The 17,081-nt window shown below is 37.7% G+C and overlaps 1 protein-coding gene across 11 annotated transcripts in view; it reads left to right on the forward strand.

Moving 5' to 3' along the window:
* Positions 1 to 17,081, forward strand: part of LOC128991568 (trithorax group protein osa-like) — a 90,746-nt gene that overhangs the window by 25,886 nt on the left and 47,779 nt on the right. For all 11 annotated transcript variants that reach the window (XM_054414568.1, XM_054414579.1, XM_054414578.1 and 8 more), the window contains exons 3-4: positions 1,331 to 1,507; positions 2,071 to 2,127. In XM_054414568.1, coding sequence (XP_054270543.1) covers positions 1,331 to 1,507; positions 2,071 to 2,127 — 234 coding nt within the window. The remainder of the gene's footprint in view (positions 1 to 1,330; positions 1,508 to 2,070; positions 2,128 to 17,081) is intronic.

Here is a 17,081-nt window from a genome sequence, read left to right on the forward strand (position 1 = left end):
AAACTGGTCAACTTGTGAATGGAACGTATAATGCTATCAACATTCAAAAGATTTTCTAAAATGGCGATTTAAATTAATTATTTTAAATTATAAATCGAAATAGTACACATTTATTATACTGTATGACCACATTTCGAAAATCAGTATATCAGATATAAATCCTGTAACTGGTACTGTAAATAAAATATGAAACGAGTCGTAGAAGAACGAATGTTAAAAACGTCCATCACGCCAAATCATAAACGTCAACACAAGCCATGAAACGTGCAACGATAACAGCGGCAATTGTAAAGCCGTCAAACGGTAATGGCCTCGCTGATATAATTGGGCCACTGCTAGGAAGGTGTCTTGCTCTATATATAGACGACCTTGAAAGGTCAACGCCTCTTCAGTCATTTGTTTTTGTTTACATATCAGCTGACTCGGTTTATTGATACAGCTCACGTGTCCCCCTCCCCCTCACCTCTCCCCCCGGACACGATAATGCACAGCGACCTTCCTTTTCTGGCTATTACTTCTGTCTTCTGTCTCGCTCGCTCTTTCCTTGTGTCGGTGTCGGTATGCTGCTCTCAATAGGTTAGTGGGTTTTTAACGGGGAGGGTGCGTTGTGGTGTGAGTTTGGCTTTTGTTTGGGTGATAGAATTGGGGTCATTTTTTCAATTGTGTGTTGGTTAAAGAATATAAATAAATTGGATGATGCAGTAGGACAAAAATTATAATAAATTATTTATTTGTCTATTTTACATAGATTTGTGTGGACATTGCGAAACAAGGGTGGGGGTATTTTTAAGGATAGGTGTTGAGTCGTGGACTTAAAATACTTGTCCACCTCAGTTTCCATCTAAATGTGGTCAGTTCTAGCCGGTTTTGTATAAGACTAAAGCACATTTGAGCAAAGAACATGGGCCACTATTGGACTGCTCTGCCTTCAAATATAATGGTGTGGCATAGAAGACGCTATTGAATTTAACTAGTTGATTTTAATTCTAAAATTCTCTTTGTATTTTTTGGAATGTGATCTAATTTTTTAAATATTTTTAATAAATGTTGAATGGATGATAAGATAGCTTCCTTGCTAACTAAGATCAGCTGTTCAAGCATAAGTTGACTTGTTTTAGGATTGGATCAGCAACCTGGTTACCAAGTGTGCACTACAACCACTAAACTGTGTAGTCTAAGTTGTGACTTTAAAGACCTGTTGATAGTTGTTGGTAGACAAATTAGACCTACTATTTGTGATTTTCCTTAGTTACTTAGCTGATGAAAAACAACTTTTTAACTTATCTATTTAAATGCAATGCAAGATGATAAATGTTATGTGTTGTTGCAGATGGGATCTGCCCCTTACTCTGGCAGTGGGCCTGGTCCTGTAGTTGCAGGGGCCCCTAGTCCCAATGGTCAGAGTCCAGCGGGGCCCCAGCCCCCGTCTCCTTCCCCACATACAGTGCCCCCACCACAGCCCAGCCCTCAGCGTCCTCCTTCCCCTCATCATCAGCAGCCTCCACAGGTGTGTACCAGAGAGTTGTTTCTAGTATTAAAAATTATGATTTTTTATTGAACAAACAGCACTTTTTTGTGAAAGTCGATGGTCATCTATAACATCAACCTGTTTATAGAAATCTTCCTAAATTGATAGACTGGTGAAATGACAACTAGGTCCATAGAAAGGGCCAGACACAAGTCAGAGCGAGTCATTTCATCTATACCCCCTTGACTATGAATGAGTTAGGATGATTTGGTATGATATGATTTGGATTATTAAAGTGCACCTTAGTTGTACTGTGACCTAGAGAAAATTGTATCAAAACTTGCTTAAGATTAAGTAGAGAACAAGTCACTACTGGAACCTATGTTGATAGATGCTTTTAGTTCATAATTAGAAGACATGTGTTTTGTATAGTTGAATTGTGGTTTAGAGTTGTTTTGTTAACTTGGTAGAATCCTCTGTGGATAAAATAATTACTTTACCTAAGCTATATTTCTTTCTATTGCAAAACAAACATTATCTTATATGTAAGATGTAACATTACTAAGTAATTCAGTATCTTAAAATTGTTCCTTCTGTTACAGAACTACTCTACCAATAGACCAGCACCCTCTTCAACACCGACAGCCCCTGAGCCAGCAGTGAGTACAGTTTTGTCTATGGGGATTATGGGATTTGGTGGGAATTCCTGTAAGCTTAGTCACAGTCCGTCTAGTCGGAGTTTGGATGCCTAAATTTGGCCTCTGGGGTTGAGTTTCTAAACTGCTATGAAAGTTGGTCTCCTGTTTCCTTGAATATTCTTAGACTATGCCTAAATGTTCGGCGTTGAATTGTATAGATAATTCAGAAATTACTTAAATACTTTATTGTCATCCGATTAAAAAAAAAAAAATTAGTAGTTTATATTTTTTACAGTGGTTACCACAGTGAGCGTAGATATTGAGGATGTTTTAAGTTTAAATATCCACGTTACATAGATGAAATCAGAATTCATACTGTATCATAATTCAGGCAGATATTTAGGCCTAGTAAAAAAAGAGTATTTTCTAGTTTAAATTTATCTTGAACATCCAAAATTACACATGCTATAAAGGTGTGCTAAAGGAAATATTTTGTAAAATCGTGTAGCCTAAGCTGTTGTAGCAAAAGTCATGATTGTTTTCGTATGTGTTGCATAACTACAACTCACTCTTAACTATCAAAAAGACTTATTTCGGAAATCATTTTTTTAAGGAAAATTCTAAGAGATAAACCGTTAGCCTGCACAGTAATGGTAAAGAAGTTGAACTCTTTAAGAATATTCTTCAATCTGATTTCCAGTTTTAAATGAAACTATTACAATTGTTTGTAGGCTAGTGAAATTTGTTAACTGCATAAGAAGAAGCAGAAATAATACTTCCAATGAGAATCGTAATTAAAAAAATAGGGTATAATATAAGGGTTGGTGCTGGGTAAATTTATTTCCTGTCACTACCATTTATTTAGGTAACATTGGATTTCGGACTGTAATAATAGGGCTATGAAGTGTCTGGTCTATTTTTCCCTAAAAAAAGTTATCACCTACAAAAAATCTTCTAAATATTGCAATTCAAGCAACATTGGAGTATTTCCACTGTAGTTTTATATTTGAGAATAAGATCCAATTTTAGATAGGTCAAATCAACCTCCCTTCAAAAGTTATCAGGACTATTTATAACCTCCTGATAAGAGATTTAAACAGGACCGTTAAATTCCTATAAAATAGATAAGGAAATGGTTGAGTAGACAGACGGGCTGGCAAACTAGAGTGAATCACTGCATCAGCCAATGACGATCTTGTGCTATTGTCTGTTGTTTAGGTGAGATAAGATAATGGAAGTTATCAGTTAGTTGTGCTTCTAGTGCATACTAAACTGTAAACAGCAAGTGATGCATAGTTATCAGGCCTTATCTTTATGGGTTCTTCATGGTGATCAACAGAAAAGAAAATGGTAGGGTAGATTATGAGGCTTTAAAGATATTGCAATTGTTAACCTTGTATAAATAATGGTTCACCCATACTTTTCACATTGATATTATTTGGGTCATTCCCCCCTCCCTTGAAACTGGATTATATTGGATGAATAAACAAGGTGTAACCTAATGTGGTTGTTTTCATAATTATTAACATATGTGTAATCACAAAAGGAAAAGGTGCAAGGTTTAAAAAGGAAAAATCTATATTAATTCCTTATTATACAAATTTACGTTTTCTTCTGAGAAGATTTTTGATAAAAATGTGTCAAGCTTCATATAATGTCTTAATTTGCCTCAATTTTCTGTGTTGACAGAAAAGACAAACATCCGACATAATATTAAGTATACACGTTTCATCAAAAATGAATACAGTATTTCGTAAGAATTAAGAGGAACTCTCCTACTTTAAGTCCCCTCTACACAGTAATACAACCCTCTACTATTTGTCCCAAATTCATCGCTAAGGGCTCGCAACCGGAGACGGAGATTTATTTCCATTGAAACAGCTCCTTTTTGAACTGTTAATGAAATCTTAAATTAATTAATAGCTCTGTACAGGCGGGCCGCGGTCGCCTCGCGTTTGATGCGGTGGTGGGGGAAACGGCTTAGCGGTGGTGGGGGAGAATAGTTCCCGCCCCCGCCGTATCGAGCGCTGACGTCACCGTCGCCTAGCAACCGCGCAGTCGCGCCACCCCCAAATGGGATTCATTTATTACTAAGGCTGCAGCTTACCCCGTTTTCAGTTTATTTTTTTGAGTCCCCAAAGCGTTTTTGGGGCTTTCGCCCGTCGGGCGGAGCCGCTCTTTTTGCCGAGCAATTGATAGGGCTCTGTGACGCTAACGCTAACGCACGGCGACGGACCTACAAACGTCCTGGTGGAGGGGGAGGGGAAGGTAGATCGTGTTATTCTTTGATCGTAAAACGACGAAGCTAACGGAGGGTCTAATTTATTACCGGCGTAAAACTTTGTTTAACATACCGTTATAGTTGGCCGTGCCCGCGATTTTATGGTAATTAACCGGGTGAGGATTTCCTCTTTTACGATCAGGTTGGGGAAAGGATTATAAATACGTGAAAAATGTATATTGCTACAATTAGTTGAGTTTATTGTTGAATCGTAGGCCATTTGTAGCTAGGAACTACAAAAAAGATGATTAATACTATAAATTGGCTTTAAAATAAATACTGCGTCCACTTCATAAGTAAAGCGTTAAGCCCCTAAACGGCTAATGGATCATAACATTATATTATGTTGTTACTACATAGAATTCTTCCTTTAATTAGCCAATATTGTATTTTACTTAAGTAAATTAGCAAAACACTATAACTGTTTATAACTGTTACAGTGGTTGTAGAAAACCACGGAAATTTAAAATAAACTTTGAAAAAATTTTCACAAGAAAAATCGTTTGTATACTGAAACAAAAAAATAAAGTTAAATAAGAATTGTTATGGGGAATTTTTAGATAGGCTCTTTGCGAATTCCTCGTGTTTCATAAGGAATTCATAGGACTAAACTATTACTCACAATCCTAGCCTACAATCAATTCCTCTAAGCTTTGTATCGTATTGTTGAGATCCCACACGGGTGTGAACCTTCAGCCGTCATATTTAGTATTGATGAAGTCAGTGTTTGGTCTCTGTTCAATAAACTGAAACTCGAGTAGACCAAAATTCACGCAAACAAATTAAATTGCTGCCCCATTCATGCCACAACAGGGACACGCCACGCTGCGTGGGGTAAATCGTATTTTGACAAAGTCTACGGTAACGTGGATTTGAATACGTTTTTGTTACTACGGGGTGATTCAGTTCACCCGTGCACAGCCGCTTGTGTAACTATCTGACTCACTGATCAGTTATACAAATGTTTACGCACTTCTAGAATAGCTAGGGGTCTGAAATTCTTTGTAAAGGTTCATCTTGGTCCCAAAACACTCAGGAAATCCAAAAAGTTACATTTTCAAATTACAACCCCCACAATAAATCCCTTAAACCCCCCTTTTTTTTAGAAAAATGCCTTTTTAACTGGCTATAGCTTGAAAAAGGTTAGAGCTAGCAAATATTTGAAATACATTTTTTCATAGTCAAGAATTAAATACTCTACAAGACACTCGTAGGGGTTTTCGAAAATCAAACTCCTTCACTAAAAAAACGCCCTACTTCTAAAACGTGTTAAGTCTTGGATGTTCAACCTGTTTTTAATTTTTACTTTTCGGTCATATTTTTCTTCATTTTATGATTTCAACATTGAAAGAAAAGTGCCTAAAGTGACAATTAGAAATCGTAACCCACTAAAAAAATGACGAAGTTTCAATAAAAAAAGTTTTTTTAACGCTTGTTGGGCCAAACCCCGTCGTGCATGGGTGGTCTGATTCTTCACCCTGTATAGGAAGTGGGCCTGGTTATTATTTTAGATTTACAACGTGTTCAAATAATTTGTTGGTGAAACAGTCTGGTTTAGGGTTTAGTGCAGGTAAAGTTCCCTGGACTCATTTTTCTAGCTAAGTGGATGGGTCCCGAACCATCGTGCCATAATCACGTAGCGATTCATTATTCGCTTGTTTTCATGATAGGTTTTTATTTTCGTCTTAGGTTTCTAGCGCATAAGTCTTTCGTTTTAACCATTTAGGTTAGCACACAGTTTTATAGTTTTTTTTTATTTAAAATTAAATGATTCTGTTGGTTGAGGAATTTGCAGTTTTTCACACAGAACACAAAGATTTGGCTGAACAATCCATAAAAATGCAGTAAACAATTTAATAAAGATTTTACCCACACTTGTCAATTGACCTTACGTAGATACTCAAATTTTACACACGTTTTACCGATTTCCATTCCTTGACTCCATCTAACAAAATTGTAACATTATTTAAATACATGTCAAACAAATAAGCTGGAAAGACGAAATCCCTATATATTTAATAATTATTTCAAATTCAATTGAATCTTACAAATAAAATAGTTGCCGTTACCCTTAACCTTTCAGCAAGGCATAAAAACAAATAGTTCTCCCGAAGGGGTGCAATCTAATTGGCGGGTTAGCAATATTTTTTGGACAAAGAAGATTTGGACGAATATACATCAGCATTGTTAAATAGATTTAAATAAAGACTTGCAATTTCTTATAAACTGGAAGGGAGTTCCAACAAAATACTGGCCATAGAAAACAAGCGTCGGCCGTTCCAGTGGCGCTGTAATCAAAAACACATTACGTCTCTACTGCTATCAGTTTTGGCGGGTGGGGGGGAGGGGGGAGGGACTCCCTTATGGTATTTTTATAGTCGGTGAAATATCAATGGGCGTTTGATTGGCGTGTAATTGTTACAACCGACGTTTTAGAGCTTTGTGTCGGAATGCATAATGTTGATACGATAATGACTCTGAAGGTTTCTAGGGACGAAAACGTAAAGTTCTATTGTAGTTTTTCCGATTCATAAGTAAAGAACTTTTCGTCGCACAAAAGCAATAACTGATAATTTGCGTTGTAGGCGTTGAGTTGCTATTTTTTAGACTAATCATTAGAAAAAAAAACTGAATTCTGAAAGCCTATAAGCTTAGTACATTTTCCCCTTAGTTGCTCATTTTTACCTTCGACTCAATAGTAAATGTTTTTACAAAAATAATTGTGATTAGCGTACTGTGTTACCAAATAATTATTCGTAAAAATAGTCCAGTAATCGTATCTATACCTAGAAAAGATTTACATTGGCAGGGTAAAATCTACTTCATTCTTCTTGGCATAATAAACATATTTTGGCATATTAACATTCTTCAAAAGACCATACACAGGCCACTCAATGTAATACATTAAATTAAATTAAATGAATAAGTGCTTTATTAAACGATAAAGTAATATGTACATCCAAAAATAATACATATAGTAAAAAATATGACAATATTTTTCGGAACTAATGCTATTCTTTGCTACCCCCCTCCCTGATACATACTGTAGTAAAAGAAGAAAGTATTGTTTTCATACAAATTTTCGTGTTATAGTTTTGATTAACATTTAGTATGTTGTGGCATAGATAGTCAATGGTTGTGGTCCCTGTTATCCCTAAACAAAATAGTGCAACCCCCATTCCCGTAAAAATTACAATTTAATAGTTTTTGCAATTTTTGTGATTCTAGCCAAAAAATATCATAGTCACTCCCACCGCTAACCGATGATAAGGAGTTTTGTCAAGCTGGAAGAAAGTTCTGTAAGATTGCTGATACAGTTTATTTTATCAAGCGATGCCCACAATAGTGCAATACAGTTGATGGAAAAATATTTCATCAAAGGCATTTCCAACACTTGCTCAGGTTCAGTCCCCCAAAGATACATTTTAAACACTTTATAATGAAATATACAGTCCAAACGCCCTCTATTAGCTGTGAATGACGTTTAAACGTTGTTCCAGGGCCACAATAGCGATATCTCATGTTTGTAGAGACAGTTCAGAAGCACCCTGTACATTGTGCTATGCTGCATTGTCGTTACCAAGGCGACAATCGCTCTCAAGTCTCTCTCCCTCTAACTCAATCAACCCTTCCTTGTGGGGGGGGGGAGGCTCTTTGTTTAGTGTTTCTTTCGATTCGACGAACAGCAGACACTTCCCCTCATAATTGCCATTCTTCTAGCAATACTTCTCCATTGTAGTTTTTGCAAGGAAAGTAAATGATGGAATTTGCGTGTTGGGAATTTATCGCATATTGGATTTAGTTGATTTGATGTAGTGGAATGGTGCAGAACTCGTGTTCACAAGAGTTTTGGGTTCGAATCCAGACAATCAGCGATTTTGCTTTGTGATAAGATGTGACTCGGTGGTTCCGAATCCAATCTGGTCCATCTATCAAAAACCGATGACAATCTGTATTTGTTGTATGTTTTAAATTCGGTCGTTCATTGATTCTCTTGACTACACTGCAGGTTTTACTAAATTCTGTAAAGATAAAGCGACCTAATGGTTTTGCTCAAATTTGTACACTGTCTTTAATATGTGTTGGTTGGTCCAAGCTTCAAATTTAAAAACAAATGAGCATTTTGGAGATACTTTTGTGGTTCCATTTAAATTTTATTGTCACTAATTTATTGTACAACGTTATGACGACCGACTTAACAGTTTAAATAGTTTCGAATCTTTATGTTGTTTTACTATAGACTTAATTTTGAAACAACTTTTTGGTTTTTTTAAACCCCCCATTTAGTTAAGTGAAGTACAGAAAGTTTATATCAAAATTTACAAGTCGACTGATAAAATTACATTCTATTCATATTCCAAAATGAATATACTAGAAACTTTCATCAGAGCATGCATGATACATGATGATTTTAGATGATTGGGCATGCAATTCGATAAAGTATGTCCCTTATGTGACCAGCTTAAAAATTCCCATCTTTCGGTTGGTTTTACTCTAATCTCGTATTTGGACAATTTATATTGTGCATTGTTTCAACGAAAGTTATAAAATCACCAACGTCAAAATTCTAAACGCACGTTTACAAACAACAATTTAATTCACACCGTTCATTAGGCTCAACAGTGTTACGCAATGTGGGATAACATCATCTGTTTAAAGCCCAAATTAACTATGCAACTCGGTATACTCTAAGCTGTCCACGTGGAGCCGTCAAAACGGGACTAATTGAACCCATTGAACCCCATAAATGTTGATGGTGGCCACCATTAGCGTGGAAACCCAATTTTGAAAACCGGTGCCATTACGTTGGGTGGAGCGCCGGTGCTGTAGTGGTAGTGTATTGACCGGCTACAACGCTGCAGCGCTGCGCCCGTAGCCCCATAGTCGCCGCTGCCGAAATTCACCCATTTGTTTCCGCCGATACGCGTTTGCATGGAAATGTGCATTTTATTTAACGCTGTTTAGCGCTAATGCACTGCACCGAGCTGTTTTATTTCCGATTATATTCTGCCGAGCTCGCCGGTTTTGTATGTAGATGTCGGAAATTGGGGGCGATGTCATTATGTAAAATGTTGTTTGAGGGTGGTATTTTAAAAATTGTGTATGTGTTGGATGAGTTTTGGAACATAAACAAATCCTGTACCGTTATATTATACCGTCTAACCTAACCTAACAATTTTATTTTATCAATGTCGGTATAACTCTTAACATACCCAAAATACAAAAAGTAGTTAATTTCACAATTTGTCCTCTTTATATTTCGTGGAATTCTTTTGTACACCGTCTAAGGTACAAATTTAATTAAAACCGTAGAACCTGATTGGTGTCGCATGTAAATAGAAAATTCAGGCCTAATATATTTTTTATGTCGATATATTTTAAAACCCCTGACATGTTGAAGAGTCAGTTTAAAATTGAAGCAATTTATCGTTACCCTGTTTAGGATTTCTCTTCTAACTCATTTTTTGAACTTATGTATCATAACTCAATCACTCAAAAATGTATTATCTCGAAGTCAGATCTTGCCATTTTCGGGTCTATGCCTTATCAGTAAATATTAGGTATCTACTGTAGGCGAGAGTTAAGAAGTCCTCTGAGCCAGAGTGAATGCAGCAATGTTTGTGTGTTGCCGCGCGGTATTTGCAGGTGCTCTTTTGGTTTTAACGCAGTGGATGTGAGCCCTGACTGTCGCGTGGAACGTGAGTTAACCCGCTCGACCCGCCTAGACCCTAAGTAGCAAGCGCCTGCATTTTTACAATAGGCCAGGACTCAGGGGACTTCTTAACTCTCGCGGACAGTATTTGTGTGCTACCAGTAAAAAATCCCTAAAATTATTTTCGCTATGTTATATTTGATTTTTTTTGTGAAAACTTATATAAATATCCAGTTCCAATAGAAATCACGAATTTCGATCCATCGCCTAAATCGCGATTCAGTCTCCAGAAAAACGGAGATTTCGTTTGACAATCTCGCCGCAGAGATAAGCTAATCAGGGATCGCGTTGATTGGCGCATCATCGCATGGAACGCAGAAAGCGAAGTAGCAAAGTAGTGAAGACCGCGGTGAAAGTGATTGAACACAGTTTCAGCACCGATGAAGTGTTGCTAATTAATAACTGGTATAACGCTGCTAACGGCGGTGTAGAAAGTTTAGGGCGGCTACTGGCATGTGTGTGGGAATTGTGGTTTGGGTATTTAAAACTAATAGTTTAGGAACATTCACAATGATTTGAAATTTTAAAAAATTTACACGAACTGCGTTTTTTCTGAGATACCGGGAAATAAGTACTTAAAGTTCATTTCAAGAAAAAGTCAGTAGCTTATGATGATTCGAAACTATAACGTTCATGATTATTGGGTTCCCGGCCAAAGAACTAGCAGATTTTGTTCAGTAAAATAAATTCCTAACAGGGAGCGATTTTATTTTCCATTTTAACTAGAATAAGTTTAGTCCGATTTTGATGAAAGTTCCGATCAGGCAGATGGAAATTTGCCTAGCAGGTTTGCTGCTGCTCTTTGGTTTCGTTTTCACTACATTGTTGGTTTTAGGCTCTTATTCGCACTTACACACGTAATGGAAGTGTAACTGGTGGTGACAATGTTGTCAAGAGCTTTGTACAAGTCTTCTAACGATCTATTTGTTAAATCCTTGAAGTGTTGAACCCAATCCCTCCTATACTATCTTAATAGAACACACCCATTTAATCTCATCAGTTATTTGTCTTTTTATACATACATTTGAATGGCAAGTTTCTTCCGTGCCGTCCTTTTTACCTTTGGTCAACCTTTGGCAGGGTCACTCGCTCCCACTTCAAGCGGATGCACCTTATCTGATGAGTGGGAAGGTAGACATAATAGTTGTTTTCTGTAGCCGACTTCGAGACAGCATACTGGAGGCTTCCACGGACGTCATATTAAGCAAAATTTGATTATGGCAACAATTTGTCAATTTAACTGTTGAAAAAGATAAAAATGTTCTAATTTGCATCTTATTCTTGTTTGTAATATGCTGTTCATTGAAGACCTTCAATACACCATTTCATAGTCGTCTTATAATAGTTTGAGCAGTTGATCGTCTTTTCCACACACATTGATGATATTTTTTTGTTCCCTCAAGTCCTTGAATTCGCCCCATAGGGGTTTACTATAGTCTGATTATGTGTTCGTATTAACACTACAAACTGATGTTCACGCTTTTGATCTGACGCATGTTTGAGTCACTTTTCCCCTTTTTTAAAAAGCAATTGCGTACATAAAATGGCAGTTGAGTGTAAATAAAGCAATAAAACGTAATAAATACTGTCTTATGCCAATGAAAAACTAACACATCATTAGAACTCCTTCAGCCCTGGTCTCCACTCTACTTTTTTGCCGTGCAGTGTTTCAAAAAGAAGTGTTTTCAAATTTTAAGGATATGAGCGGTGTATGGGGACTAATCCCTTATAACATATTACTTCCGCATGGTTTGGACAAAATTTTGTGTTTATATTTGATTTTAGTCCTTTTTAATGAAATTGTTGGGTACATCTCTCACGATGGTATCCTGACGGATATGGAAAATTTACAAAGTCAACAAGTATTCTACTTCAAAAGTTCGCCAAAGTTTGATGTGATAATCCGTGAAGTGTTAACAAGAATCTGGCGTGTTGCACCAGACTGTACCTACCACCCCGGCCCAATGTCACAGACTGTACACACTCTTGGGTTTTACATATCCCCGCACCCCGCCCCCTCTGGCAATGACCCACATTTTATGAGGTTCTCACTGAATGGAGACGAGACTGCATCACACACACACAAACACCTGTCGCGTGCCGAGCGAGCTGTCAAGAATGAGTCATCGGTCACGTGTGGGGTCTAGACTAGACCAGCTGATGTGTCAGCTGATTTGACTGGAGGCTACATAGGTTGTGTTGTGTTAGTTAAGGTGATGTATTAGTGATAGAAGACATGTAGGTCGATAGGGTTTTAGCTCAACGATTGATGTAAGTTGTACATTTTGTTGTTTGCTAGTGAGTCATATTCGACTGAGTTTCCTCATCAGGGTATAAGTTTGTTGATTGAGCTAGTTTGTGAGGTGATATTGAGGTCGCAGATGATTTGGAACAAAATTGTACATGATGATTGATGTGAAAGTTCAGTTTTGTTTTAGTTTAAATGGAAGGAGTCATCGAGAGAAGACAAAGGTTGATAAATCTTTAGCTCAAAAATCGCTTACTGCAATACTTCGTACGTTAGTCAAATTCCACTGAATACTCGGTGTTTCTTCCTTTGACTTGATATTCGTCTATCTTTCATCTAGATCCAGTCACAGAAAACATACTACTATAACCGTTATAGTAGTATGTTTTCTGTGATCCAGTGTGCAAAGATAGATATCATATTACAGTATTATGTTTGCTTCCAAATATGTTGAAATCTTATTTGGGAATGATCGGCCTTAGACTCCCATACTTTTTTCAGGACTCGCCTTTTCTTCAATCATTTCATGCAGTCTTCTTCTTTCGAATTTGGTCCAGTTTGGTTCTTATTTATTTGATTTATGTTCGATCTCCCTGGACATCCTTACCTTTTAGAGTTGGACTTTTGGTCGCATTGCTCGGTATGAGGTCTTGTATAATATATACTCACTCTCGGACTTGGTCTACTTGACCACTATTCGTGTTCAGGAATCTAACTACATTACGACTCCAGCTTGAACAGCTGTGTTGTGATTCCACGGAAATGAAGCATAGTCCTTGGATGAAAAAGTGCAATGGTAAATATCAGTTTGGGATCTTCAGTTAAAAACTCATCCATGCTGGTCTATCCTCTTGACTCCTTGCACTCTTGCAAGGACGTATGGGAATACGCTCTGAAACTCCTTCCTTAGCTTCTTCCTTCTCCAATTCAGACGCCAGAGACTATGTTCTATTTGCCCTATGATTGTGTATAGTTTTCCTCAGCATATCCAGCGAGATAGTCCTAACGACTTGACAAGCTGTAATGTTGGCCACACTGTAATGATGTCAACAACAGTTGAATGTTTAAGCGTCAGTGTGTCTGTGTTAGTGTCTTTACTTCTTCTCCAATTCAGCCGCCAGAGACTATGTTCTATTTGCCCTATGATTGTGTATAGTTTTCCTCAGCATATCCAGCAAGATAGTCCTAACGACTTGACAAGCTGTAATGTTGGCCACACTGTAATGATGTCAACAACAGTTGAATGTTTAAGCGTCAGTGTGTCTATGTTATTGTCTTAGCTACTTCTTCTCCAATTCAGCCGCCAGAGACTATGTTCTATTTGCCCTATGATTGTGTATAGTTTTCCTCAGCATATCCAGCGAGATAGTCCTAACGACTTGACAAGCTGTAATGTTGGCCACGCTGTAATGATGTCAACAACAGTTGAATGTTTAAGCGTCAGTGTGTCTGTGTTAGTGTCAACAATCTTCTTCTTCAATTCAGTCTGTTCTATTTACCCTATGATCGTGTATAGTTTTCCTCAGCATATCCAGCAAGATAGTCCTAACGACTTGACAAGCTGTAATGTTGGCCACACTGTAATGATGTCAACAACAGTTGAATGTTTGAGCGTCAGTGTGTCTGTGTTAGTGTCAACAATCAAACGACCTTCAGTGGTCTAAATTGGTTTGTCATTTGACGCATATCACCAACGGCGTCTCTAGCTGTCTGTGTGTGGCATCGGTGGCGCGATTTTATTGCATTTGTACAGTTGTTTGCTATGGAAATGACTAATTTATAAATATTATTCGTGTGGTGGGAAATAAAATCAGTTGTCCAATGCAGAAGTGACCCGCCTTTAGAGACTCGTCAACATTTGTGTTCTTAGTAGTTGGGACACTTGGTATTCGAATTATACTTTAGCGCTTTAGCTATAATTAATTGGTGATTTACGGTGTTTGAACCCAGACTTCGTGATAGAAACCTTGCGCTCTTTTCTTTAGGCCAGCTGATCCCTAAAGTATAATGAGAAATCTGACGTATTTGGCAAATCAGCTGTTCAAAAATTTAGCTTTTCCCATGTGGTTGAAGCTGCACCCTACGATCTTGCTGCGGGCCACGCCCCGATCGAGTACGGCAATATGAACTAGAAAATATCTATCGTCATTCTTCACAACCGCTTATCAATCACCCGTTCAATTCCAGTGTAAATCTTCTAAATAGATAATTAATTACAGTAAGATAATTTTGTAAAATTGTCCCAAATCAAACGTCAAAAACTGTTGGCGTTACTATTTGTGATGGGAAGTCCTTGATTTTGAGTTGTCTATTCATTCCTTTTGGGTATTCCGAAGCAGGACATTCCATCCATAAAGATCACCTGTAGTAGTAGAGTAGTAGGGTTTTAACTAAAAAAAGTTTAATAATCCTCCCCTGAATGAAATACTGTTGAAGTTTGATATTCTGTTTATCATACAGTTTCATACTGTCTCATAATGCATAAGAGGTGCTATAAAATTATCAATAAGTTCCCCTTTCAGGCCGGCATGGAAAGTCAGTACAATGTTCGAGGAATAATTTTTATCCGCAGCAGCACTCTATGCCAATGGATGATTACTTTTGTTCTAACGTGTTACAACTTAAAGATTGTTTATAGTCTAGATAGTCTAAAAAGTACGTTTACTTGACAATGGATTTTTTTAAATATAACAGAAAGTTTCCTTTGTTAAATTCCTATAAGAATGCTCACCATTATGCATTTCCCCTATTACATTCATATAATAGGCCTAATACAATGTACGCCATTATGTGTTTCCTCTATTACATTCCTACAAGAATGCAATGCTCACAATAGTGTCAACGACTACAGTTTCGATCGCATTCCACGAGACTTTGAAGACTTAATCCAATGAACGGCAATCAAGGCGAGTGTAATAAGCGTGCTCGGATTTGGCCGCAATCAATTATCGCGTTTGAACGGCGGCGTCAATTAGGCTAAGTAGCGGCTCTGTGTGAGGGAGACTACTGTAGTTACCTGATGGGACAACAAACAATCAAAGTTGCCAAGGCCAGCGCACCGACGACTTGTTTATTCATGTTGCAACTTAGTTTGCAAGAAAACAAGAGCGGCGCGAGTGCGAGTGTGTGCGGTGTGCGGCGGCCGTGTGCTGTGTAACGATTGCGCTGTTGCCAAGTGGTGCGGTGGCGGTGCGCGACGTTGCCAGCTCGCCCGGTGTATTGATCGCAGCGCCTCCTCGCTGCCAGCTACAACTGCGACCTCTAGCATCGATTGGACACCCGAGACCGCCGAGGGGACGGGCACGAGTGGAGATTTTGAATTGTCGCTCGGAAATTTTGTAGAGCTTGGAAAATGGAAATGTAGACTCGTCTCTGGATGTTGGACATAGATTTCTTGTTTGGCGTTTAATCGTTGTTGTGGGGGGTTACGGAATCAATTATTCTTGGTGAAAATCAAAACTAGGGTTTTACAGAGAACAGTTAATTAAATTCCAAATTACATAGATGTATTCCAAGTTTTACACCTCTCTGCTTTAATTAAGTATGATTTTACAAATTAATTTCAAGAAGTAAAAAAAATAATTTGAAAGAAACCAATTTTACTACTTTTATAAAAGTTTCTCAGCTAAAACTTGCTCCAATTGTTTGTCAGCTGATGAAGACAAAGAGGGACGAACCTGTTGATTATTGGGTGTAATAAAGTTAAAAGACCGCATCAGAGACGATAAATAACAATACAACCACCCTTCCCCCTTGCCTCACCCCGCCTCTCTCGTACACACTGCGGACCTGGCACTTGCCAAGATACGGGCCAAGTATACAATCAGTGATTGGCCTATTCGAAAAATTTAACGTAAATATAATGAAGTGAGTATACCTGCCAATTTGAAAAATATGTGTACTGTACTTGAGGAACAAACAACCAAAGTCAGCCGCCTGCATAGTGAGATACAGTTTTTAAATTGGACAAGCATGCAGTCGCAAATTTGTAGATTAAAGATTACTGACCTATTTTACCAATTACAATCGGAAGAACCAAGAAAACGTTTCAAGGGGTCAAATTCTGTGTTGCAAGAACAGCAATACGGTACAGTATATTGAAAGTGAACGAGCCCATACTGCAAGTGTGTAGTTAGCGCTGAGGAAGGAAGCAAGTGATATATGAACCTCGGTAACGGCTATCGTTGCTGCAATAATGGGGAATATGACGCTCGATGTAGGCATAATTGTACACAATGTGGTGTCGTCGAAAACTGTTGAAAACTGTCGTGTGAGTGAAACTGCTCTGCATGAGGTGGTTTAGTCGGCCATTTCTGTGGATAATATTTCGTTAGATACAGTTTTTGTACGCATTTTCTCCATATGGACTTAGATAATTTTTTAGAGTAGAATTAGATAGATTCATCTTTCCCATGTCAATAGCAGTAGCCAGATTCACAATTAAAATAAACTCAGAATTGAATTGAATCACCGATAATGTGTTTAGCTGCCAATTACTGATTTCTGTGGAATCCTCCCACTTTTGTAGCTGAGACTAAGGTTTTTATTTACCTAGAGGAAGGTAGATGTTACATTTTTACTTTTAACATGCCATAAGTTTAAATTCCTTTTATATTTTATATCCTTAGTCAGGTTTAGAATTACATTGGACGTGCAGTAGGTGAATTTTATTGTCATAGGTTGCTGCTGTTAACTATTTATATCCGTCAACGCCAAATCTTTCACCAAGCCAA

This window comes from Macrosteles quadrilineatus, unplaced genomic scaffold, assembly GCF_028750875.1.
Source record: "Macrosteles quadrilineatus isolate MER2022 unplaced genomic scaffold, UCM_ALF_1.0 Scaffold_4__1_contigs__length_99947679, whole genome shotgun sequence".
NCBI lineage: Eukaryota > Metazoa > Arthropoda > Insecta > Hemiptera > Cicadellidae > Macrosteles > Macrosteles quadrilineatus.